The sequence below is a fragment of the Penaeus vannamei genome, chromosome 13 (genome assembly GCF_042767895.1).
Source record: "Penaeus vannamei isolate JL-2024 chromosome 13, ASM4276789v1, whole genome shotgun sequence".
NCBI lineage: Eukaryota > Metazoa > Arthropoda > Malacostraca > Decapoda > Penaeidae > Penaeus > Penaeus vannamei.
The window spans coordinates 3,714,783-3,739,782 of record NC_091561.1 but is presented as its reverse complement, the minus strand read 5'-3'; the positions used below and the strand labels follow the sequence as shown (position 1 = coordinate 3,739,782).

The 25,000-nt window shown below is 46.9% G+C and overlaps 2 protein-coding genes across 51 annotated transcripts in view; both read right to left on the bottom strand.

The window, feature by feature from the left end:
- LOC138863824 (uro-adherence factor A-like) overlaps positions 1–3,944 on the bottom strand; it is a 5,631-nt gene extending 1,687 nt beyond the window's left edge. Inside the window, exons 1-2 of the mRNA XM_070129325.1 lie at positions 3,940–3,944; positions 1–3,712 (exon numbers count right to left, since the gene is read on the bottom strand). The exon at positions 1–3,712 is cut by the window's left edge and continues 1,687 nt beyond it. Coding sequence (XP_069985426.1) covers positions 1–3,712; positions 3,940–3,944 — 3,717 coding nt within the window. The remainder of the gene's footprint in view (positions 3,713–3,939) is intronic.
- Positions 1–20,700, bottom strand: part of LOC113802432 (fap1 adhesin-like) — a 94,059-nt gene extending 73,359 nt beyond the window's left edge. For 28 of the 50 annotated variants that reach the window (XM_070128651.1, XM_070128656.1, XM_070128653.1 and 25 more), the window contains exons 1-2: positions 13,618–20,698; positions 4,000–4,040 (exon numbers count right to left, since the gene is read on the bottom strand). In XM_070128651.1, the coding sequence (XP_069984752.1) occupies positions 4,000–4,040; positions 13,618–20,569 (6,993 nt within the window). In that variant the 5' untranslated portion in view covers positions 20,570–20,698. Of the gene's footprint in view, positions 1–3,999; positions 4,041–13,617 lie in introns of all 50 variants that reach the window. The other 22 variants (XM_070128658.1, XM_070128673.1, XM_070128675.1 and 19 more) reach the window with 4 other exon arrangements.
- Positions 20,701–25,000: the final 4,300 nt, after the last annotated feature.

Here is a 25,000-nt window from a genome sequence, read left to right as displayed (position 1 = left end):
AGGTACGGGGCTTTCAGTCGTGGTCTCATCCTTGGTCTTCTGTGAGATAGCATCCTCATCAGGCTTTCTTGCTTGCAAAGATATATGACTTTGACTTTGCAGGGAAAGCTGACTCATGGTCTGTAACGTCGTTTGACTTTGCAGGGACATTTGGCTGTGGGTCTCCTCACTTACGCTGTAGTAAGCTTCCTCACTCCGATGGGAGCTTTGGCTAGATCCCTGACTATGCCTCATAGGAGACTGATCACTTTGAACAGAGGAATGGCTGATACTACGGAGAGACTCTTGATCATGCAGGGAATCCTGGCTTTGCAGCATATCAATCTCATGACTACATATGAGATTAGGAGAAAGTTTTTGGCCTTTATCTCCATCATGAGTAGAAGCCTGACTGCTACTTTGAACAATTTCTTTATCTTCGCTCTTGGTATCAATGGAGGCCTGACTAAAGCTGAGGGCAAGTCCTGGGGTTTCACTTTGGCTAGGGGAGGAAACCTGGCTGACACTATGAGCAACTTCTTGACCCTCACTTTGGGTTGGAATGGAAGCCTGGCTGAAACTGTAGGCAATTTCTGGGACATCACTTTGGGTATGGATGGATGCCTGGCTGAGACTGTAAGCAACTTCTGGGGTTTCACTTTCGCTAGGGGTGGAAACCTGGCTGATGCTGTGGGCAATTTCTTGGGCTTCGCTTTGGCTATGGATGGAGGCTTGGCTGAGACTGTAGGCAATGTCTTTCACGTCACTTTCTGTATGGGTGGAGGCCTGGCTGAGACTTTGGGAAACTTCTGGAGTCTTGCTTTCGCTAGAGACAGAAGCCTGGCTAAGACTTTGGGCAATTTCTTGGCCTTCGCTTTGACTTCGGATGAAAGCCTGGCTGAGACTTTGGGCAATTTCTTGGCCTTCGCTTGGGCTTCGGATGGAAGCCTGGCTGAGACTGTGGGCAATTTCTTGGCCTTCGCTTGGGCTTCGGATGGAAGCCTGGCTGAGACTGTGGGCAATTTCTTGGGCTTCGCTTTGGCTTCGGATGGAAGCCTGGCTAAGACTGTGGGCAATTTCAGGGGCTTCGCTTTGGCTTCGGATGGAAGCCTGGCTGAGACTGTGGGCAATTTCTTGGGCTTCGCTTTGGCTTCGGATGGAAGCCTGGCTGAGACTGTGGGCAATTTCAGGGGCTTCGCTTTGGCTTCGGATGGAAGCCTGGCTGAGACTGTGGGCAATTTCTTGGGCTTCGCTTTGGCTTCGGATGGAAGCCTGGCTGAGACTGTGGGCAATTTCTTGGGCTTCGCTTTGGATGGAAACCTGGCTAAGACTGTGGGCAATTTCTTGGGCTTCGCTTTGGCTTCGGATGGAAGCCTGGCTGAGACTGTGGGCAATTTCTTGGGCTTCGCTTTGGCTTCGGATGGAAGCCTGGCTGAGACTGTGGACAATCTCAGGGGCTTCGCTTTGGCTTCGGATGGAAGCCTGGCTGAGACTGTGGGCAATTTCTTGGGCTTCGCTTTGGCTTCGGATGGAAGCCTGGCTGAGACTGTGGGCAATTTCTTGGCCTTCGCTTTGGCTTCGGATGGAAGCCTGGCTGAGACTGTGGGCAATTTCTTGGGCTTCGCTTTGGCTTCGGATGGAAGCCTGGCTGAGACTGTGGGCAATTTCAGGGGCTTCGCTTTGGCTTCGGATGGAAGCCTGGCTGAGACTGTGGGCAATTTCAGGGGCTTCGCTTTGGCTTCGGATGGAAGCCTGGCTGAGACTGTGGACAATCTCAGGGGCTTCGCTTTGGCTTCGGATGGAAGCCTGGCTGAGACTTTGGGCAATTTCAGGGGCTTCGCTTTGGCTTCGGATGGAAGCCTGGCTGAGACTTTGGAGAAATTCTTGGGCTTCGCTTGGGCTTCGGATGGAAGCCTGGCTGAGACTGTGGGCAATTTCTTGGCCTTCGCTTTGGCTTCGGATGGAAGCCTGGCTGAGACTGTGGACAATCTCAGGGGCTTCGCTTTGGCTTCGGATGGAAGCCTGGCTGAGACTGTGGGCAATTTCTTGGGCTTCGCTTTGGCTTCGGATGGAAGCCTGGCTGAGACTGTGGGCAATTTCTTGGGCTTCGCTTTGGCTTCGGATGGAAGCCTGGCTGAGACTGTGGGCAATTTCTTGGGCTTCGCTTTGGCTTCGGATGGAAGCCTGGCTGAGACTGTGGGCAATTTCAGGGGCTTCGCTTTGGCTTCGGATGGAAGCCTGGCTGAGACTGTGGGCAATTTCTTGGGCTTCGCTTGGGCTTCGGATGGAAGCCTGGCTGAGACTGTGGGCAATTTCAGGGGCTTCGCTTTGGCTTCGGATGGAAGCCTGGCTGAGACTGTGGGCAATTTCTTGGCCTTCGCTTGGGCTTCGGATGGAAGCCTGGCTGAGACTGTGGGCAATTTCTTGGGCTTCGCTTGGGCTTCGGATGGAAGCCTGGCTGAGACTGTGGGCAATTTCAGGGGCTTCGCTTTGGCTTCGGATGAAAGCCTGGCTGAGACTGTGGGCAATTTCTTGGGCTTCACTGTGGCTTCGGATGGAAGCCTGGCTGAGACTGTGGACAATCTCAGGGGCTTCGCTTTGGCTTCGGATGGAAGCCTGGCTGAGACTGTGGGCAATTTCAGGGGCTTCGCTTTGGCTTCGGATGGAAGCCTGGCTGAGACTGTGGACAATCTCAGGGGCTTCGCTTTGGCTTCGGATGGAAGCCTGGCTGAGACTGTGGGCAATCTCAGGGGCTTCGCTTGGGCTTCGGATGGAAGCCTGGCTGAGACTGTGGGCAATTTCTTGGGCTTCGCTTTGGCTTCGAATGGAAGCCTGGCTGAGACTGTGGGCAATTTCTTGGGCTTCGCTTTGGCTTCGGATGGAAGCCTGGCTGAGACTGTGGGCAATTTCTTGGGCTTCACTTTGGCTTCGGATGGAAGCCTGGCTGAGACTGTGGGCAATTTCTTGGGCTTTGCTTTGGATGGAAGCCTGGCTGAGACTGTGGGCAATTTCTTGGGCTTTGCTTTGGATGGAAGCCTGGCTGAGACTGTGGGCAATTTCTTGGGCTTCGCTTTGGCTTCGGATGGAAGCCTGGCTGAGACTGTGGACAATTTCAGGGGCTTCGCTTTGGCTTCGGATGGAAGCCTGGCTGAGTCTTTGGGCAATATCTTGGGCTTTGCTTTGGCTTTGAATGGAAGCCTGGCTGAGGCTATGGACAATCTCAGAAGCTTCGCTTTGGCTTTGAATGGATGCCTGGCTGAGACTGTGGGCAATTTCTTTCCCTTCAATTTGGCTTTGGACGGAAGCCAGGCCGAGACTGTGGGCAATTTCCTGGAGTTCGCTCTGGCTACGGATGGAGGCCTGGCTAAGGCTATGGGCAATTTCTGGAATTTCATATCCAGTATAGATAGATGCCTGGCTAAGACTGTGAGCAGTTTCTTGGCTTAGGTTTTCAATATGGCTGTGAACAGATGTTTGGCTGTGACTGTGAGCAAGCTCTGCCTCCCTACTGAGGGAGTGAGCTGATCCCTGTCTTCTGTCATCAAACATCACTTCAGGCTCAGGAGAGGAGCAAGGGATTGGGGGCGACCCAGGCAGGTCAGAAGAAGATTCCAGGGAATCAGGGTTACTTAGGTCATCTAGTTTAGTCGGTGAGAGCATGTCAATGCCACTCTCAACCTCAATGCCAGAGAGGGGATCTTGGCCTGAAGTTTCACACGTTAGGGAGTCGAGACTTAAGGGTTGAGTGGAGGAGGGTGAGGGTAGCGGTTCAATGGAATCGCAACTGATGAGAGAGGAATGGGGAGGGGGGGAGGTTGGTGCTGATGGTGACTCAAGGGAATCGGGCTGACAAAAGCGTGCATTTAGTTCCGCCTCAATTATCTCCTGAAGGGTGGGATTGGCGCCCCCAGGTAAGGTCTTGACTGGGGGGATTAGACCAGGGGGCAGGTTAGTGTTGACATCATACTCTAGGGAGTCTGCCTCCACCAGGGAGTGTTGCTCCGTCCGCCTGATACTTACTGGGGACTCTGCTGTTTCCTCCACATCTGACATGGTGGCACCTGGAACAGAGAATAATATGTTACTGATTGTCATGTGAAGCATTAGTTCCCATTGAAGTACTTACAATGTCAACATATTCCTCTAGTGAAAATCTTCCTTATACATTATAACAACCAATACATTGCAGTCTTGTGCTTCACAGATATGTTACCAAATGAGATAATGCATGAAACTGTTTCCCAGCAGGTATATTAAATGGTGGTTTGCAATACAAATTCTGAGCATTTGAGATTATTCCCTATCCCATTCTTGATCACTTACAACTGTTTAGAGGTAAGGTTCATGTTTTGTCACAAAAATGTCAGTTCATTGTGCAATAGACGCATTGAAAAGACAAGCATCATATATACTTGTGTGTGTATGTATGTATATATATATATATATATATATATATATATATATATATATATATATATATACATACATACATACATATACATGTAAAAATGTATATATACATATACAGATATAGATATCAAGAAAATAAGCATCACACTTAGATTAAAAGAAATATATTAGAGTACCTTAAACCTATATAAAAGTTAAAAGTAAAGTCACAAAGAAGAGCATACAAGATCAACAATACAAGGAATCACTAAGAAGAAACAGTTCTGGAGATGAAAAAGCACAAGTCAATCCCTAAACTGCAAAGCTCATGCTTCAGTCACTTGATAATTGTTGTTCAAAGATTAGTTACAAAAGAAAACTGAAGGAAACATTGAGAGAACACAACCCTTTTGTGAGCACTTGCTTGGTCTTAATACATCTTGTTCCACTGTATTTTATCGTCCCTTGTGGCAAAACATATTTCAATCACTTTGTATGATCGTATATCACAATCTTAAAGTTCATTTTCCTTTGTGGTCACTGCACAAGAGCTACCAAGACTCCGAAGAGAAAATTTGTAGTTTGTTCTACTTTACACTGGGTTTCGTAACTAATTATATGCAGAGAGAGAATCATATAATCAGTTCGAATGTTACCACAGAGCAGGCACCAGGCCAATATCTTAATGCTAGAAAAAAAATATGAAAATAACATTCGGAAAACACAATCCAATTAACATGAACCACTACCCCTCAATACGAATACGTATATGAAGTTGATTTCCACTCTGACTTGAAAGTAACCCCCGCTGCCACACACTTGATCTATGGAGGTAGTCTATGCTGGCTTTGCAGTAACAGAAGTAGCAATATAAAAACACTACACTGGCCATGTAACATAAACAAGGCTAACCAAGTACATTGTCCTGGATGAAGACAAATCAAGGCTATTTTATCACACTGGTTAGACGAACAACCACTCTTTGATATAAACCCTTTTGGTCTAAATATTTCGAACCTTTGCAAATTGTCACTTATTTTAAATAAATAAAAAATCACTTCCTTTAACGGGGTATACTTTGTTACAATGCCACGTAGTTACAGCCGCAGCTACAGAGTTTTAGCGACTAAGCTGCCTCCTAGTAAGCACTTTTACCTTTACCCCCCGAGGAGGAAACTGTTGATCCAGATGCTCCTTCATCTGACGCTTCTCCATCTCTCTCACTCTCACTAGCAGTGCGTATTCCGCTCTCGTCGGGGCTTACTACAGTCCCGGCCGTTCTGTCTGGGACACTGGCACCTTTTCTTACAACTCCGCCATTTCCACGATTACCGCTCCCCTCTGCTGTTTCTATTCTAATGCTATCACTACCTGACACCTGAACGCCTCCCTCGAGGCGGTCTACCTGTTTGTCTACAATTATTTCGCTCACTTCCGAATTGGGTTTGTGTTCCTCACTGCTCACACTGTCTACACACTGATCGGTAAAGCCTCTCGTTCTAGTTACTATATGGTCTGTCACAACCTTTTCATCGTCAGTCATTTGTTCGTCTTCAGTCGCAATCTGTTCAGAATCAGTTACGGGGTGTTCACTGTCAGCTGCCTGTTCAGATTCAGATAGTTGCTTTTCGTCATCAGTTATTTGTCTGTCTTTAGTAACCTGTTCTGAATCAGTCACTTGTTTGTCTTCTGACATCAGTTTCTCAGACATTGAAATGTCAGTGTCAGTCATTTGTTCATCCCTACTCTCTGTCCTGCCACCATCAGTCATTCCTTCATCTTCAGATACTTGCTGGTTGTCAGTTTCCTGTCGCTCGTCAGTTTCTGAAATACTACCAGCTACCAGTCGTTTACTGTCTTTTGACGACTGTTCACTTTTATAATCGTCCTTTTCACGGTCTTCTTTTTCGTCCTCTATCACGAGATGTCTTTCATCAGCCGCTGATCTCTCATCAGCCACTTCATACTGTTCACTGTCTTGCATCTGTTCATCTTCCGTTAAATCAGTTGCTGTTATGTCGTCACTAGTTACTTTTTCTTGATCAGTCAATACTTCATCCGCCACAGTTTCTTCAGTGCCGATCACTCTTTGCAGTTTCTCTGACACTGCAACCTCTGGTTCTACTTCCTTCAATATATCAGGTTTCTCAGATATCATCTGTAATTCTGGCGAACCATACTCTTGTTCTAAGGGGACAGTGCCATCTAATTCCTCTGCCTCTTTGAGTGGAATAACCTCTGCTTCCGCAGGTGCAGCTGTCTCTAGTTCTTTGGGTTCCTCTAGATTAATATCCTCTGGTTCTTCGGTCGTTCTACCTTCTGATTCCACAGTTGTAACATCCTCTGGTTCCTTAGGTATACTGACTTCTGATTCCCCTGGTTCCTCAGGTTCTATACCTTCAGTTTCAGGCAGAATAGTCTGTGTGAAAACCTCAGATTCCTTGGCTGTAAAATCCTCTGCTCCCTCGGTTGTTATGCCCTCGGATTCTTCTGGTGTTATACCTGCTTGTTCCTTAGGTAGCACACCTTCTGGTTCTTCTGGTGTTATATCCTCTGAATCTTCAGCTATACTCTCTGGTTCTTCTAGGGTTATACCCTCTGGTTGTTCTGGTGTTACACCCTCTGGTTCCTCTGGTGTTACACCCTCTGGTTGTTCTGGTATTACACCCTCTGGTACTTCTGGTGTTACACTCTCTGGTTCCTCTGGTTCTTCAGCTATACTCTCTGGTTCTTCTGGTGTAATACCCTCTGTTTCTTCTGGTGTTACACCCTCTGGTTCTTCTGGTGTTTTACCCTCTGAATCTTCAGCTATACTCTCTGGTTCTTTTGGTGTTACACCCTCTGGTACTTCTGGTGTTACACTCTCTGGTTCCTCTGGTTCTTCAGCTATACTCTCTGGTTCTTCTGGTGTAATACCCTCTGGTTCTTCTGGTGTTACACCCTCTGAATCTTCAGTTATGCTCTCTGGTTCTTCTGGTGTTATACCCTCTGAATCTTCAGCTATACTCTCTGGTTCTTCTGGTGTTACACCCTCTGGTTCTTCCGGTGTTACACCCTCTGAATCTTCAGCTATACCCTCTGGTTCTTCTGGTGTTACACCCTCTGGTTCTTCTGGTGTTATACCCACCGAATGTTCAGCTATACCCTGTGGTTCTTCTGGTGTTATACCCTCTGAATGTTCAGCTATACCCTCTGGTTCTTCTGGTGTTATACTCTCTGGTTCTTCTGGTGTTATACTCTCTGGTTCTTCTGGTGTTACACCCTCTGGTTCTTCTGGTGTTATACCCTCTGAATCTTCAACTATACTCTCTGGTTCGTCTGGTGTTATACCCTCTGGTTCTTCTGGTGTTACAACCTCTGGTTCTTCGTGTGTTATACCCTCTGAATCTTCAGCTATACTCTCTGGCTCCTCTGGTGTTACACCCTCTGGTTCTTCTGGCGTTACACCCTCTGGTTCCTCTGGTGTTAAACCCTCTGGTTCCTCTGGTGTTATACCCTCTGGTTCCTCTGGTGTTACACCCTCTGGTTCTTCTGGTGTTACACCCTCTGGTTCCTCTGGTGTTACACCCTCTGGTTCCTCTGGTGTTACACCCTCTGGTTCCTCTGGTGTTACACCCTCTGGTTCCTCTGGTGTTACACCCTCTGGTTCTTCTGGTGTTATACTCTCTGAATCTTCAGCTATACTCTCTGGTTCTTCTGGCGTTATACCCTCTGGTTCTTCTAGTGTTACACCCTCTGGTTCTTCTGGTGTTATACTCTCTGAATCTTCAGCTATACTCTCTGGTTCTTCTGGCGTTATACCCTCTGGTTCTTCTAGTGTTACACCCTCTGGTTCTTCTGGTGTTATACTCTCTGAATCTTCAGCTATACTCTCTGGTTCTTCTGGTGTTAAACCCTCTGGTTCTTCTGGTGCTATACCATCTGGTTCTTCTGGCGTTATACCCTCTGGTTCTTCTAGTGTTAAACCCTCTGTTTCTTCTGGTGTTATACTCTCTGAATCTTCAGCTATACTCTCTGGTTCTTCTGGTGTTACACCCTCTGGTTCTTCTGGTGTTTCACCCTCTAGTTCTTCTGGTGTTACACCCTCTGGTTCTTCTGGTGTTTCACCCTCTGGTTCTTCTGGTGTTACGCCCTCTGGTTCCTCTGGTGTTACACCCTCTAGTTCCTCTGGTGTCACACCCTCTGGTTCTTCTGGCGTTATACCCTCTGGTTCTTCTGGTGTTGTGCCCACTGAATCTTCAGCTATACTCTCTGGTTCGTCTGGTGTTATACCCTCTGGTTCTTCAGGTGTTATACTCTCTGGTTCTTCTGGTGTTACACCTTCTGAATCTTCAGCTATACTCTCTGGTTCTTCTGGTGTTATACCCTCTGGTTCTTCTGGTGTTATACTCTCTGGCTCTTCTGGTGTTTTACCCTCTGAATCTTCAGCTATACTCTCTGGTGCTTCAGGTGTTATACCCTCTGGTTCTTCTGGTGTTACACCTTCTGAATCTTCAACTATACTCTCTGATTCTTCTGGTGTTACTTCCTCTGGTTCTTCTGGTGTTACACCTTCTGAATCTTCAACTATACTCTCTGATTCTTCTGGTGTTACTTCCTCTGGTTCTTCTGGTATTACACCCTCTGGTTCTTCTGGTATTACACCCTCTGGTTCTTCTGGTGTTACACCCTCTGGTTCTTCTGGTGTTACTCCCTCTGATTCTTCTGGTGTTACACCCTCTGGTTCTTCTAGTGTTACACCCTCTGGTTCTGGTGTTACACCCTCTGGTTCTTCTGGTGTTACACCCTCTGTTTCTTCTGGTGTTATACCCTCTGGTTCTTCTGGTGTTACACCCTCTGTTTCTTCTGGTGTTACACCCTCTGTTGGTTCTGGCGTTACACCCTCTGTTTCTTCTGGTGTTACACCCTCTGGTTCTTCTGGTGTTACACCCTCTGGTTCTTCTGGTGTTACACCCTCTGGTTCTTCTGGTGTTACACCCTCTGGTTCTTCTGGTGTTACACCCTCTGGTTCTTCTGGTGTTACACCCTCTGGTTCTTCTGGTGTTACACCCTCTGGTTCTTCTGGTGTTACACCCTCTGGTTCTTCTGGTGTTACACCCTCTGGTTCTTCTGGTGTTACACCCTCTGGTTCTTCTGGTGTTACACCCTCTGGTTCTTCTGGTGTTACACCCTCTGGTTCTTCTGGTGTTACACCCTCTGGTTCTTCTGGTGTTACACCCTCTGGTTCTTCTGGTGTTACACCCTCTGGTTCTTCTGGTGTTACACCCTCTGGTTCTTCTGGTGTTACACCCTCTGGTTCTTCTGGTGTTACACCCTCTGGTTCTTCTGGTGTTACACCCTCTGGTTCTTCTGGTGTTACACCCTCTGGTTCTTCTGGTGTTACACCCTCTGGTTCTTCAACTATACTCTCTGGTTCTTCTGGTGTTACACCCTCTGGTTCTTCAGCTATACTCTCTGGTTCTTCTGCTGTTACACCCTCTGGTTCTTCTGGTGTTACTACCTCTGGTTCTTCTGGTGTTACATCCTCTGGTTCTCCAGCTATACTCTCTGGTGTTATACCCTCTGAATCTTCAGCTATACTCTCTGGTTCTTCTGGTGTTACACCCTCTAAATCTTCAGCTATACTCTCTGGTTCTTTTGGTGTTATACCATCTGGTTTTTCTGGTGTTATACCCTCCGAATCTTCAGCTATACTCACTGGTTCTTCTGGTGTTATAACCCCTGAATCTTCAGCGATACTATCTAATTCTTCTGGTGTTACTCCCTCTGGTTCTTCTGGTGTTATACCCTCTGGTTCCTCAGGTGTTATACCCTCTGGTTCTTCTGGTGTTATACCCTCTGGTTCCTCACGTGTTACACCGTCTGGTTCTTCTGGTGTTATACCCTCTGAATCTTCAGCTATACTAACTGGTTCTTTTAGTGTTATACCATCTTGTTCCTCTGGTGTTATACCTTCTGAATCTTCAGCAATACTCTCTGGTTCTTCTGGTGTTACCCCCTCTGAATCTTCAGCTATACTCTCTGGTTCTTCTGATGTTAAACCCTGTAGTTTTTCAGGTGCTATACCCTCTGGTTCTGCTGGTTTTACATCCTCTGGTTCTTTTGGTGTTATACCCTCTGGTTCTTCTGGTGTTACACCCTCTGGTTCTTCTGGTGTTACACCCTTTGGTTCTTGTGCTGTTATACCTTCTGAATCTTCAGCTATACTCTCTGGTTCGTCTAGTATTATACCCTCTGGCTCTTCAGGTGTTATACCCTCTGGTTCTCCTGGTGTTATACCCTCTAAATCTTCAGCTATACTCTCTGGTTCGTCTAGTGTTATACCCTCTGGCTCTTCAGGTGTTATACCCTCTGGTTCTGCTGGTTTTACACCCTCTAGTTCTTCTGGTATTACACCCTCTGGTTCTTCTGGTGTTACACCCTCTGGTTCTTCTGGTGTTACACTCTCTGGTTCTTCTGGTGTTACACCCTCTAGTTCTTCTGGTGTTATACCCTCTGGTTCTTCTGGTGTTACACCCTCTGGTTCTTCTGGTGTTATACCCTCTGAATCTTCAGCTATACTCTCTGGTTCGTCTGGTGTTATACCCTCTGGTTCTCCTGGTGTAATACCCTCTGAATCTTCAGCTATACTCTCTGGTTCTTCTGGTGTTACACGCTCTAATTCTTCTGGTGTTACACCCTCTGGTTCTTCTGGTGTTATACCCTCTGAATCTTCAGCTATACTCTCTGGTTCTTCTGGTGTTATACCCTCTGAATCTTCAGCTATACTTTCTGGCTCTCCTGGTGTTATACCCTCTGGTTCTTCTAGTGGTATACCCTCTGGTTCTTCTGGTGTTGCACCCTCTGGCTCTTCAGGTGTTATACCCTCTGGCTCTCCTGGTGCTATACCCTCTGAATCTTCAGTTATACTCTCTGGTTCCTCAGGTGTTATATCCTCTGGTTCTTCTAGTGCTATTCCCTCTGAATCTTCAATTATACTCTCTGGTTCTTTTGGTGTTATACCCTCTGGTTCCTCAAGTGTCAAACCTTTTCCTTCTTCAAGGGTTAATTTATCCAATTCCTCGTGGACAGCAACTCCCAATTCCTCTTGTTCCTCAGAAACTTCCTGCGATTCCTCAGGTGTCACATGTAATACCTCTGGTGTAGCATCCACCATTTCCTCTGGTACAATACCCTCTATTACTACTGGTATAACATCTGCTTTCTTGGGTGTAAGATCCTGTGATTCCTCTAATGGACCAAACTGCAACTGCTCTAGAGCTGTATCCTTCTGTTTCTCTGATAACTCCTTGTCTGTTCCATCTCCTGGTTTGCTAAGCGTGATGTCTCGTAATTCCTCCTGTAAAGTAGCCTCTAGTTTCCTTAGTGTTCCACCTTGCAGTTCATGGGCAAGATCCTGTAATTCCTCAAAAGTAGCGGCATCTGGTTCCTCGAAAGCGATAACCTGTGATCTTTCGGGAATAATATTTTGTAAGCCTGTTGTGATCTCCCGTACCTCCTCTGTAACAACCTGTCCCCTAGCGATATCAGCATCTGAATCTTCAGATGTAACACTTTGAAATTCCTTACTTGTATCACCTGTTTCCTCTGCTGTAACATCCTTTAGTTCAGAAGCCACATCCTCTAGTCTTCCAGGTGTGACAACCCTTTGTTCCTCTGCTGCAGTGGCTAGTTCCTTTGATGCAATGCTTCCTATTTCTTCAGGTATTAGGGCCTCTGATTCCATAGATATAGTGTCCTCCAGTTCATCAAGTGTATCACCCCCTCCTTCCGCAGGTGCTATGCTATCTTTTGATTCCTCGGGTGTAAAATCTAGTTCATCTATAAACTCCTGTGATTCCCCTGGTGTAACGTCCAGTTCTGATGCAACACCATGCAATTCTACAGTTTTAACATCTATTTCACCGAGTGTAAATCCTTCCTTTTGCTCAAGTATAATAGCTTCTAAGTGCTGAGTTGTAAAATCTGATAATTCCTTAACATCCTGTGGTTCCTGTAATTCCTCAGGTGCGACATCCTCTAGTTCCTTAGGTATAGTATCCTTGGGTGTAACATCCTGTAATTCCTCTGGCTTATCATCAATTAGTTTCTCAGATGTAACATCTTGTACCTCCTCCAGCTTTTCAGGCTTTTTCTCATGTGCAATAGCTGGTTTCTGTTGTGAAACATCCTCTAGTGCCTCATCTGCAAACGTTCGTACCTCAGCTGTAATATCCTGTGATTTCTCAGAAGAAATGACCTCGACTTCGTTAGCTGTAACATCCACTTGCTCTTGGATGCCTTGCTCAAGCTCTTCTAAAGCAATAGCTTGTAGATCTGCAGGTGTAATTTCGTGCAGCTCTTCACATATAACTTCTTGGAGGTCTTCATGCGTAATGTCAAGCAGTTCTTCTAGAGTAATATCCTCAAGCTTTTCAGATGCACTGTCCTGCAGGTCTTCAGCTGTAAACCTTTGTAGTTCTTCATCTGTGATGCCCTCTAGTGTGATATCTTTCTCCTTCATCTCCTGGAACTGCCCATAGGTAACTGTTTGGTCTACTTCTGGTATGATTTTCATCTCTTGTAATTCTTCTAAAGTAATTTTCTGAAAGCCACCTAAATGCACTTCAAGCAAATCTCCTTGCATAATGGGCGGTTGTCCCTCCGCTAGATCCTGCATTTCTTCAGGAGGAATTCCCTTTATTCCCGTGAGGATATCTCTCTGCATTTTCGCTGTTTCACCATCACAGTCCTCTGGGGAGGATTCCTCCATTTCATCAGGTGTAGTGTACTCATCTGAGAAGCTGTCATCTAACTTAGCTGGAGTTAAAACAGTGTGTTTAACATCCCCTGGACAGATGTACGCCAATTCCTCTGGAGTGGTGTCTTTTAACTTTGCTAAAATAGTACCCTGTAACTGCACTGACTCATAGATCTTTTCTGAAATAGAATCTTGGATATCATCTGATGTGGTGTCGTGAAACTCTTCTGGGGTAGACCTATCGTCAGGAGTAATGTCCTGCAATGAAAATGAATCCTGTCGCTCTTCAGGGTTAGAATCTTGCAGTTCCTCAGGAGTAGTGTCCTGTAATTTATCTGACACTGAATCCAGTAGTGCTTCAGTACTGAAGTCTTCTAACTCCTGTAGTTCATGGCTAGATACATGAAGTTCCACAGGAGTACTGCGTCGTACCTTATCTGATACTGAATCCTGCAAATCTTCGTGGAGAGAATCTTGTAGATCCCTAGAAGTAATTTCCTGTAACTTACCTGATACTGAATCCTGCAGTCTCTCTTGTAGATCCTCAGTAGTGGAATCCTGAAGTTCTTGTTGATTTATATCATCCACTAAGCTACACGTATGTTCACTGTCCTGCATTTCTCTGGGTATCACATCCTGCATTTCGTCTGAGAGAGCATCCTGATACTTTTCAGGTGTGGAAGCTTGTTCCTCTGAAACAGACTCAGAAATCTGTTCCTCTGAGGTGGAATCCTGTATCTTTTTGACATCTCTGATTTGTTCATCTGATGTCGATTCCTGCAGCTTTTCTGAGGCAGAAGAATCCATGACTTCATGGCTTGAGATCAATTCACTTGGAGTGGAGCTCTGGTGCTCTTCAGTGGAATCCTGTGCATCCTCCTTCATACCCTTCTTCGAATCCTCAGATGTTGAGCTTTGTAAATGTTCAGAAATAGAATCCTGTATGTCCTCATGGCTAGAGTCATGCACAGATGTTAGTCCTTTGTACATGTCACTTTGTCCTTCTTCAAGAGACAAATTCTTTACTTCTTCTGGGGTGGAATCCTGCAGGTCCTCTGTGAGTGCATCTTGGAATTTTTCAGGTGTTGAAACTTGTTCCTCTGAAGCTGAGGTCTGCATCTCTTCAGGGGTGGCATCGTGCAGCTCATCTGATGTAGAACTGCTCTTTAGTTCATCTGAAACAGAGGTGTGCGTCTCCTCTGGGGTAATATCATGCAGTCCATCGGAAGTGGAACTACGTGACTCTTCACACAGTTCTTCAGAGATAGAGCTGTGTCCTTCAGGAGTCTTTGTCTGTTCTGGAGTAATGCTAAGCAGTTCTTCAGAGGTAGAGCTCTGTATTTCCTCTGGGGTAATGACACCCTCAGAAGTGGAGCTGTAAGTCTTTTCTGGGGTAATATCACTCAGTTTTTCAGAGGTAGAACTGAGCGCCTCTTCTAGGGAGGGATCTTTCAACTTCTCTGAGAAAGAGCTGAGTGCCTCTTCTGGGGTAGTGTCATGCAGTCCATCAGAGAGTGAGCTGTAAATCTCCGGACTACTATCAGAAGGAGTATCTCGTGTTTTAGTTTGTGGAGTTTCGATTACATCTGTTTGTATTGAGCTTTGTACTTCTTCAGACATAGATTCCAGTGCCTCATCTGACAGAGCATCTTGATATTTTTCAGGTGTGGAAACCTGATCATCTGAGGTTGAATACTGCTGTTCTTCCGGAGTGATTTCCTGTAATTTCTCAGAGCTTGCTTCATGAAAATCGCCTTGGCTTGATTCCCGAATTTTCACAGCAGCACTCTGTGATTCATCTGGTGTGGTATCCTGAAGATTTCCAGAAAAACTGTTCTCATAACTTTCTGGTGTAGAGACCTGATCCTCTGAATGAGAGTCCTGAAGTTCCTCTCCGGTAGCCTCTTGCAACTTACCAAAAGAGTCTTGCATATCTTTACTGGTGGAGTCTTCATCTTGGCTAAAGTGTTCATACTTCTCGTGTTTTGGCTCATCTGGAGTGACGTCTTGTAACTCTTCCCGTACAGCAGTTTCTATATGCTCAAGGATAATATCAGGAGCTTTAAACTTCTCCTCAGGCATGGAATCCAGTGGAATACTATCTTCTGCTCTCTCAGATAAGGAGCCCTGAGACATATCAAGGGAAGTTTCTAACTTCTCAGACAGAGAATCCTCCTGCACAGAAGGTATGTCCTGTACTTTCTCTGGAAATGTATCTTGCAATTCCTCAGAAGTGCTGTATAGCAAATCCTCAGGGGTGGATTCTTGCAGCTCCTCTGAAGAGGATTTCTGCAATTCTTCAGAGACAGAGTCTCTTCCATCCTCATGAATATAATCTACAGATTCATGCATTTTATCTGAATCTTTAATTTGCTGATCCCCGGGTTTGGTTTCCTGTTCATATGAAGACACACCTTGCTGGTCAGTCTGCTGGGGTGTTTCCCAGGGAGAAGCAGAATCTCTCTGTTGGGCCACAGATTGTTCTTCATCTTTCCACTGTCGCCAGAATTCTTCTTCGTGAGCAAAGGGACTTCCTCCACCTTTCAGAGGCTCAACACCCGCAGGCAGAACGACCTGTGGTTCTGCCTCAGACACCAAATCCTGCATAAATACACTAGCTACTTCTTCATCTATTTCCTCATCACCTTCGCCAATAATAATATTTGGAATGGGGCATTGTAAACTGCTGCTCACTGACTCAGCAGTCATGGGTTCTTTACTTACTTCTAATTCGTCTATTTTTTCAGCAGCACTTTCCTTACTTTCTAACAAGTCTTTACCTTCTGGCTTTTCAGTGTCTTCTGTACTCTCGAAACCTGCTGCTGCAATACCCATTTTCTCATCTAATAGACGAGTAACCACTGATATGTCTACGAGTGTTTTTTCAGCCCCGGCTTCTGTCAGTTCATTATTGCCTTTCTTTTGACTTGAAATATTTTCTTTAACAAACTGAAATGGCTTTTTACTCATTAAGACTCTATCTCTTAATGTGGTTTTGGATGGTAAATGCAGTTCTGCAATTTGCCCCTTGACTTTGCTAGTGATGGTGCAAAGAGCAGCTGTGAAGGAGTCCCCGCCGCCGCCGCCTCCGAATCTCCTGTGCGGTGGCTCAGGATCCTCCTTTTTCTTTTTGGCTCCAAGGCCGCCGAAATGAAAAAACTTCTTGGTCTGCGTCCCAGGCGTCTCTTCCGGGGAAGCCTCTTTTTTCGAGAACGAGAAGAGCTTCTTCTTCGTCTTCTTTTGTTCGTCCTCGTCCATTGTGCTCACTGCTTCGTCCACCATGGGTGCAGCTGCAGGAGCGCCGGTGGTAGGAGCGCCTGTGCCAGGTGCAGCTGCTGCAGCACCTTCCTGGCCTTCATCTTCTACCATAACATATTCTCCTTCCATATCCATCTCGTCGTCATATTCGTCATCATACTCATATTCATCATCATACTCATCCTCATCCTCATACCCATATTCATCATCTTCCAAAGCCATGCGATAAGCATCCTCCTCCAATTCACGCAAGAACTTGCTTTTGATGTGCTGTCGATATTCTTCCTCGTTTTCGAACTCGTTATCCTCGTCGCCTTCATGCAACAACCGTTCTTCGTCCTCCGTCAGACCCACTGGCATTGACAAATAGTCATCAAACTTGTCTCCAGTGTCCTCAAAGACCTGATCCTCGTCTTCTCCTTGCTCCAGTTCTTGCAGCTCCCGCAGTTCTTGCTCAGTCAGACCCACCGGCATCTTCAAGAAGCGCTCCAGGCCCTGGCGCTCCATCTCCCGCACGCTCTGGTGCTCTTTCACTGCCTCGTCGAGCTCCTTTTGTTCCTGATCGGTTAATGTGTGTGGCATAGTCATGAATTTCTCTAAGTCAAGCTCTTCAGTCTCCTCATGCTCGGACAGATATTTACGAAGTTCCTCCTCTTCATCTTTCGTAAGACTTGCGGGCATTGACATATACTTTGCCAGAAGAGGGTCTGTGGTGGCTTTTGCTTCCATTTCGTCCTCTTCATGCAGTGACTTACCTGGTATTCTCTGCTTTGGTTTCACGAGCAGGTCCTCAATCTCAGCAAGGTAATCCTCGCCCTCTTCTGCAGCATCAAGAACCGGACTCTCACTACCTACTGATAAATCCTTGTCCTCGGTAACCTCCCTCATATCGACATCAGGAGTGAGGTCCAGTGCAGGAGCATCTAAATTCGTTTCTAACAACGCCGAAGCCCGCGGACTTCTGCCTCCAATCCTCAAGTCTGTATCATCTTCCCAAAGCCCGGGCGGCGCGGCTTCAGATGCGATTCCCTCGGCCAGGGGCTCCTGTGCGGTTTTCTTGCTCGTGTCCTTCTCTGATTCCCCAACGCCCCAGAAGTCATCCACTGGTACAGCTTCTTCTAGTTTTTTCATTTCCTCTTTTTCTTTCTTCGTTCTAAATCTTCCTCTAGATACATCAACAGCAGCTGTTTCTCCACGAGGTTTCTGCTTTTCCCAGAAATCACGGACCGTTCCTGTTTCTTCGAGGTCTCTTCTTCTCCAACGACTCTTTACCGTCGGCTTTTCTGCACTTTTATCGACATCAGGAACTTCCTCCTTTGCCTTCGCTTGCTTGACCTCAACCTCATCCACCTTTGCCCTTTCTTCAGCATGTTTTGCTTCCACCATTTCCTCAGCATGTTCTTCTTCTACCTTCTCTTCAGGCTCCACTTCTACCTTTTCTTCTGCATGTTCTTCCTCCATTTCTTCGGCTTTTACTTCTGCCTTTAATGCTCGCTTTACTTCAACCTCCTCAACTATCGCCGATTCTTCAGTATGCTTTACCTCTACCATTTCTTCCGCATGCTCCAATTCGATCTTTTCCTCGGCCTCCTCTTCTACCTTTTCTTCGGCTTGTTCTTCTTCGATTTCTTCGGCTTTTACTTCTGCTTTAAGAGCTCGTTTCACCTCAATCTCTTCCACTTTCGCCACTTCTTCAGCATGCTCTGCCTCCACTTTTTCTTCAGCATGTTCTTCCTCCAACTTTTCTTCTGCCTCCTCTTCTACCTCTTCTTCAGCGTTTTCCTCCTCCATTTCCTCTGCTTCTACTTCTGCCTTTAAAGCTCGTTTTATTTCAACCTCTTCTATTTTTGCAAGCTCTTCTGCATGCTCTGTTTCTACCTTTTCCTCGGCATGCTCTACTTCCATTTTTTCTTCTGTATCTACTTCTACCTTCTCTTCGGTATAAACTTCTTCCATTTCTTCTGCTTCCACCTCTGCCTTTAAAGCTCTTTTCACTTGAACTACCTCCACTGTTGCTGATTCTGCTGCATGGTCTAATTCTACCTTTTCTTGAGCATGTTCCACTTCCACCTTTTCTTCTTCTTCCACTTCAACTTTTTCTTCAGCATGTTCTTCTTCTAACTTTTCTTCTGCATGCTCTATCTCCACTTCAATTTTTTCTTCGGCATGTTCTTCTAACTTTTCTTCTGCATGCTCTATCTCCACTTCAATTTTTTCTTCGGCATGTTCTTCTAACTTTTCTTCTGCATGCTCTATCTCCACTTCAATTTTTTCTTCAGCATCTTCTAACTTTTCTTCTGCAAGCTCTATCTCCATTTCTTCCTCTTCTACCTTTTCCTCCTCTTTTTCGACCTCCAGTTCTGCTTTTACCGCCTCATCTTTCTCTTCCTCCAATGTGTCTATTTTGGCACCTTCATCTGCCAGTCCAAGTTCCTCCTCCAATATATCTGCCTTTTCGTTTTCTGACTTCAACTCCTCGTAATCTAATTCGTCAATCTCTTCATATTCAATCTTGACCTTTTCTTCAATTTCTTCGACCTCGAACTTGACTTCCGGGATCTTTACTTTTTCCTCGCCTGCCGTATCTGCATCGGCGGATGGTTCCAGGGCCTCTTCAGCCAGCTCTTTTGAATCAGATATCTCAGCTTCCTCGTCCAGGAAGTCCTCGTCCTCGGGTTCCTCTTCAACAACAATACCACTCAGCCTTACTGTTACACCGTGGGGTTGTTTCTCTCGTACAGTAACCTCATCTTCCTTCCTTTCTGCTTTCGACTCTATGCTGTCTTCCAGTTCCTCATCCTGTGTTACTTCAGGTACTGTTTCTGCGAGCTCTTTTTCATCTAAATCGTCACTTACTTTTTCTTCCTCTGTTGCAGCAATTAAAATTTTCTTCAGATTGGCTACTTCAGAAACTCGTTTCAGTTCTCCAGGGAGTGAGTCGAGAACATGGGAATCCTCCTCTTTCTGACTTTCCAAGGGGACATCTTCTAGAGGGTAGTCGTCCCGTTCTTCGCTGAGAGTAAACATGTATTTTTCTTCAGTTTCTTTTTCGCAAATTTCCCCATCTTCTTTCACGGCAGCCTCTTCCTCGACCTCTCTGATGTCCTCTACCTCGTGCTCATCCTCCCTGAAGTTTAGGAACCTCTCCTTGATGCTCAGGACTCTTTGTGGTTTTTCAGCTACCTCCTCCTCTTCCTCGGTATCTTTAGCAATCACGTCTTCCTCGTCTTCCTCGGCAACAGGGCCTTCCTGCACTGCCGGCTGCGTCTTGGCGTCGGCCTGGGCATCGGTGTCCTCTTCCAGACGGGCCAAATACTCCTCCAGGCGACGACCAAGCTTCGCAGTAAACTCCTCTGCTGAGACTTCGGCTGATTCATCTTCCTCCTTCGCTTCTGGAAACTCGAACTTCGCAGCGTATCTCTGGACGATCTCCTCCGCGGTGCCGACGTACTCGGGCGGCTCCTGCTCTGTGTCGTCGTCCATGCTGCGTCGTCTCTCCCTTTCGTCCGCTGCATATCGCGCCAAAAGGGACTGCCACAAAATGTCTTTTTCTTCGTCATCAACAGCAGATTTACCTTCACTTTCTTCATCTTTTCCGTCCTCGCTTACCTGTTTCTCCTTCAGATCACCCTCTTTACTGGCGGGCTGGGGGAAGAGAGAGAGAGGAGTGGTCCTGTGGGCGGGCTGCGGGGCAGCGGTAGGCGGCTGATCTAATAGGTTTTCAAAGCCCGGGTATCGCGTGAGGCCGCCGCTTTTCCCGAGGCCCCAGCCATCTTCCTCCTCCTCCTCCGCCTCTTCCTCGGCGTCTTCCTCCTCCTCTTCCTCCAAAATCGCCTTCGTGTCCCGAGACGTCGCCTCCACCTCCTCCAGCCCCTCGACGATGACCTCCCCCGCCGGGCGCTCCTCGTCGGTGAGCTGCTCCCGGGCGGGGTCCTCCCGCACGGCCAGGAAGGTGATGAACACCACCCACACGTAGAGCACGAGCTCGCGCACGCAGCCCCGCACGTGCGACGGGTACACCCACGCGGGCAGCGCGGGCATGCCCCACGCAGGAAGGTTTCCGAAGTTCCATTCCGCTAAGTTGGGCAAGTTCCACTCCGGGAGATGCAGGTTGAGGGCGGGCAGGTTCCAGTCGGGCAGGGCGGGCAGCCACTCCGGCACCTGCCTCGCCACTGCCGCCACCCAAGTCTTCAAACCGCACATGTTTTTCTGCACAAAATCACTCGAAACACGGATTCACTTTCACTTAAATTCCCAGAAAAGAGTTGTCGGCGCGGGGCGCACTCGCCCTCTCACTCGCAATTAAACTAATCACTGTTATCACAAAAAATACACAAAAAATTAGAATGACCTGGTAGCGCGGCCGAGGTCAGGTAGGGTCACCATCAGAGAGGCCCGGAGTGCCGAGGTGAGGCAGCGAAGGACGGAGGGCCACTGAGGTGCCTGGCACGCTCGGCACTCTACCAGTAGTTGAAAATAGCGCGTGGCACCGCTGTCTTGCCTGCCCACCATACCCCGTCTCCCTACCCCCCTTCCTGACACTCCTACCCCGCCTGCCCCTTCTCTCCCTTGCCCACCTGTCCTTCCGGCCTTCGGGGCACTCCCTCAAGCACGGAACTAGGATACTTTTAAAATGTTATTCTCCCATATTTTTCTTTTAGTACACCAATATTTGTTGTATTTAAAATGTAGAATACAGTCAGCTATGTTATCTATACCTTACAGTAATATGGCATGCATTACAATTAATACAATAATGCATTGTTCGATACACGCAAGCTTATGAAAAAAAAACGAATATATGAATAATTGATAAATAAAACATCAGTAACCCTTTCCACGTGAGACCTACGGAATCCATGGCCCGTAAGTCCTACAGCTGAGGAGGGAGGGAAGAGTTCGGCCGACAAATATTTACTGTCAAAAAGGTCTTTCAAACAGCCCGTGACTGCCATGTGGACTCCCCTGCGCCTTTTAGGTAAGTGTCATGAAGATCTCAAGCGCCGTTTCGTAACATAAAATCTGGAACTTACGGCAACCGAGTCGATTTCGAAAACAACAACAACAATAAGGAGCAAAGATCATGAACCGTTAAGAAGAATTATCAATGAGTATATAATAAATCACACGATAATTCTTGTTGAATCATCAGCAATGACTAGACGTCGTGTCATATCAAAGACTTAACAAAACCTAAACCTCAATAAAAGTATAGCCTCGATCGCACGGCCGAGGCGGTATAAACGCACAAACAAATGGTCGTTCGTGTGCTGGCTAACCAATGGGAAATGTAAGCCAAGAGTTGGCTGAGTGACAGCGCTGCCCGTGTGACGACATAGTGTTGTTTAAGCTTTTTAGTGAGCGAACGAACTAAAGCTTTTTCCCTTTCGCTGAGGTCCCCCGCGACGCCATGCGGTTAAAAGCGAGAGCAGGTTGCGTTCGGATCTGCTTCCGAATCCGGACACAGCGCGCGTTTGGTCATCTCTAATCGGTACGAATCGAACTCCCAAATGTGTCATGTCCTCCTTTGCGAAGGCCAAGTCAACTGGCCAGGGCTCTGACACCGCCACAGGGCGCGGCGTCGTGGGCCTCGGCTGGGGGCGCCCGCTCTCCAAGGCCCCACTCTATCTGTTCTTTCCAGAATTATTAAAATCAAGTACATGTGATAAAAATAAACCGGAAAATACCTTTTCTATTATCGTTATCAAGATCTGCAGATTATAGGAAATCGTCAAAGGCAAGCATACCGCAGATGTTCATTATCATGACTGAAATGAACGTCACTTCAACCGAAATATATCAATAAAGCCCAGACGTCTTAGTCACCTTTCCCCCAGTACTAGCCTTTATGACATCCCTCTCCAACATATAAATGTTCTTGCTGTTAATCTTAAATACACGAGAGCCATTCTCAATTTACTGCAGGTAGTAACCCCGGCCTGACCTCACCCTCGCGCATTCCTCACGCCTAACCTTAGTTACTTCGCGCATACTTCACCCTCCGCCCGCGACCTCACACATGCTCGGCCTTCCACCTGCGAAGGCATAGAAGGCGCATTTTTAGCCCAAACTTCAAATTCCCGACCACGTCTCGACGCCCACTTCCGCCTCATCAGCATACCCACTTCGGCGCAACGACGACCAGCCACGCGCGTTGGTGCTGTCCGGGCGTCGGCGTCGCTCGCGTCATTTCAGCGCAGGCGAGCACCTACGCCCGGCGGCTGAACCCCTGTGAACCCTCCCCAGGCCACGTGGTCGCCGCCCCTCGCTCCCCTCGCCCACTCCTCTTCCGCCTTCCGCCCAGCGTGGTTCCCCTCTCCTAAAATTAGACAATTCTCATTGTTCCTTCCTGTTTCGGGCGTTGGAATTCTCCCTAGTCATTTTAGCAACCGTGGTCCACCCTCGCCGCTGAGCGTTTAAGGAACAATCACTAGGAAATATATAAGTATTGTCTTTATACTTTCATGGTTGGAGTCATCAACGTCAAAGGCGGCGACATTAATAAATCTAGCCATTATGAACAGCAACTGGCATTGCTACAACGCTATTAACGTTGCCTGGCAGCTTGGAACAGCACCCATCCCGAGCAGGTATGGGAGCAGATAGCGCTTAACGTGAGAGCAGGTGCGGGCGCTGATGCATGGCTTGGCAAGCACGGATTCGTCATGGAAAAAGCGCGTCGTGGTGCTCGTCCGCGGCTCGTCACGTCGCTATAAATAACAGCTGTGTTCGCCAGGGTCAGAAGATGCTCTGGAGGAGGCCATGGAGTGCCTCTTACGGAATGTTTACTTAAAGGGCCGCAAATACGATCGTTTACTTGTTGACCTGTTGAAACTTCTTCAGATTAAGCGCGTACAAGCAGAAGGCAGGCGTTACAGTAATCTAAAGAGCAATGGCTTCGAGTACTCTTTGCAACAGGTCAGTAATCAATCTACAAGTGTTTCCAACACGCACCCTCACCCCCTCACCCCCGAGAATCACGAGACGAAATGGACAGGGGATCCCGCATCACCATTTCAGAAATGTCTGCTCGCGGCGGCATTCTGAAGGTTTGCATCGGCGTTATTCATTACGAGGCATCGGTGGCCCTGATGACCGACGGCCTGTGCCAGTGCCAGAGCCGAGACGGGGCCAATGCCATCGTCTGAAGGACACTCGCTCTGACAGCGGGGCACTCCAGTCGGCTGACACTTTGGTTATCGCGGTTCGTGGTCCGTCTAATCACTTCAATGGGGCGCAAAGTGCACGGGATGCAAGGGTGGAATGGGAGAAAGACATGGAGAGAGAACGAGAAAGATACAAATATACAAATATAGTTTTGTGTATATATATATGTATGTATGTATGTATATATGTGTATATATACATATATATCAATATATATGTGTGTGTGTGTGTGTGTGTGTGTGTGTGTAAGAGAGAGAGAGAGAGAGAGAGAGAGAGAGAGAGAGAGAGATAGAGATAGATAGATAGATAGACAGAGAGAGAGAGAGAGAGAGAGAGAGAGAGAGGGGGGGGTGAGAGGAGAGAGATAGGGGGAGGGAGGGGGGGGGAAGGAAAGAAAGAAAGGCAAAAGGGGGTGTTGGCACTGAGAGAACGTGGGAGAGAAAAACGACACAAAAACGGGTCCCAAGAGCAGAGATCGTGCACGCAGGGAACGGCATAACCGCCAACCACTAGTTATGGTTGCTGTAATAAACCTTAAACGAGCTACTTTCACACAAGTGGGTTGTGAAGGCCATTCTCATCTCGCTTTTTAAATATCTTTTCTTTTTCATATTACCAAAGTATATATAAGAAATATTGCAAGTTGTAGTTCATGTTTTATTCCAGACTGATAGTTTTGGATAAATAATGATATGATTAATTATTTACTACAATATAATACGAAGTGACTAAGCTTCAATGATACCAAAAGTCCGGTGACTCCTTTGTTATGAAGGGGTGGCAACATGGCGACTTCTGTAACATGTTAGTGCTATCTGAAAAGCCTTCTTGATCCCCTCCCTCCCCCCCTACCCCGCTCATGACACCACCCGCCCTCTTCCCCTCCCCCACACCACCCCATGCCCCCCCCCCTCTCCGACCGGAAAAGTACCCGCGTGCATCTCCTTCGTCAGATACGGCGAGGTCCAGCGTTATCTTTTATGGCTCCCTGTCACGATAGTTTCTCCTTCAAGATTAGCTAGGCCTACGGAGGACGCGGGGTAGGCCTCGCTAAATTAATCTGTGTAAGAGTCGCCCATTAATCGCCGGTAAATTTGCGGCAAGACCCGAGATATGATTCTGACTAATCGCATGTGTTGTTGAGTAGGCCTACACGAGGCTACCTTTGGCATTGTATCCTCCATGTCTGTCTATGCCAAGAATCCTGTGCCTAAGCCTAGCGTCGTATTTGTGACTTTATGGTTGTGTTCTATCTAATTCCAGTCACGTGTCGAACCAAAACATCCGCGAATCCTCAACGATGACTATTTCCTTCAGATATTTTCGTTAGAGTCCGCCATTTTCTTTCTTATCCAAACCTGTCCATTTTTCTTTCCTATCCAAACCAAAAAAGTCTTCTCAAAAAATTAAATCACGGGGTGAATTTGCCCTCGTCCAGTAAAAAAAAAATAAAAAAAAAAAAAAAAA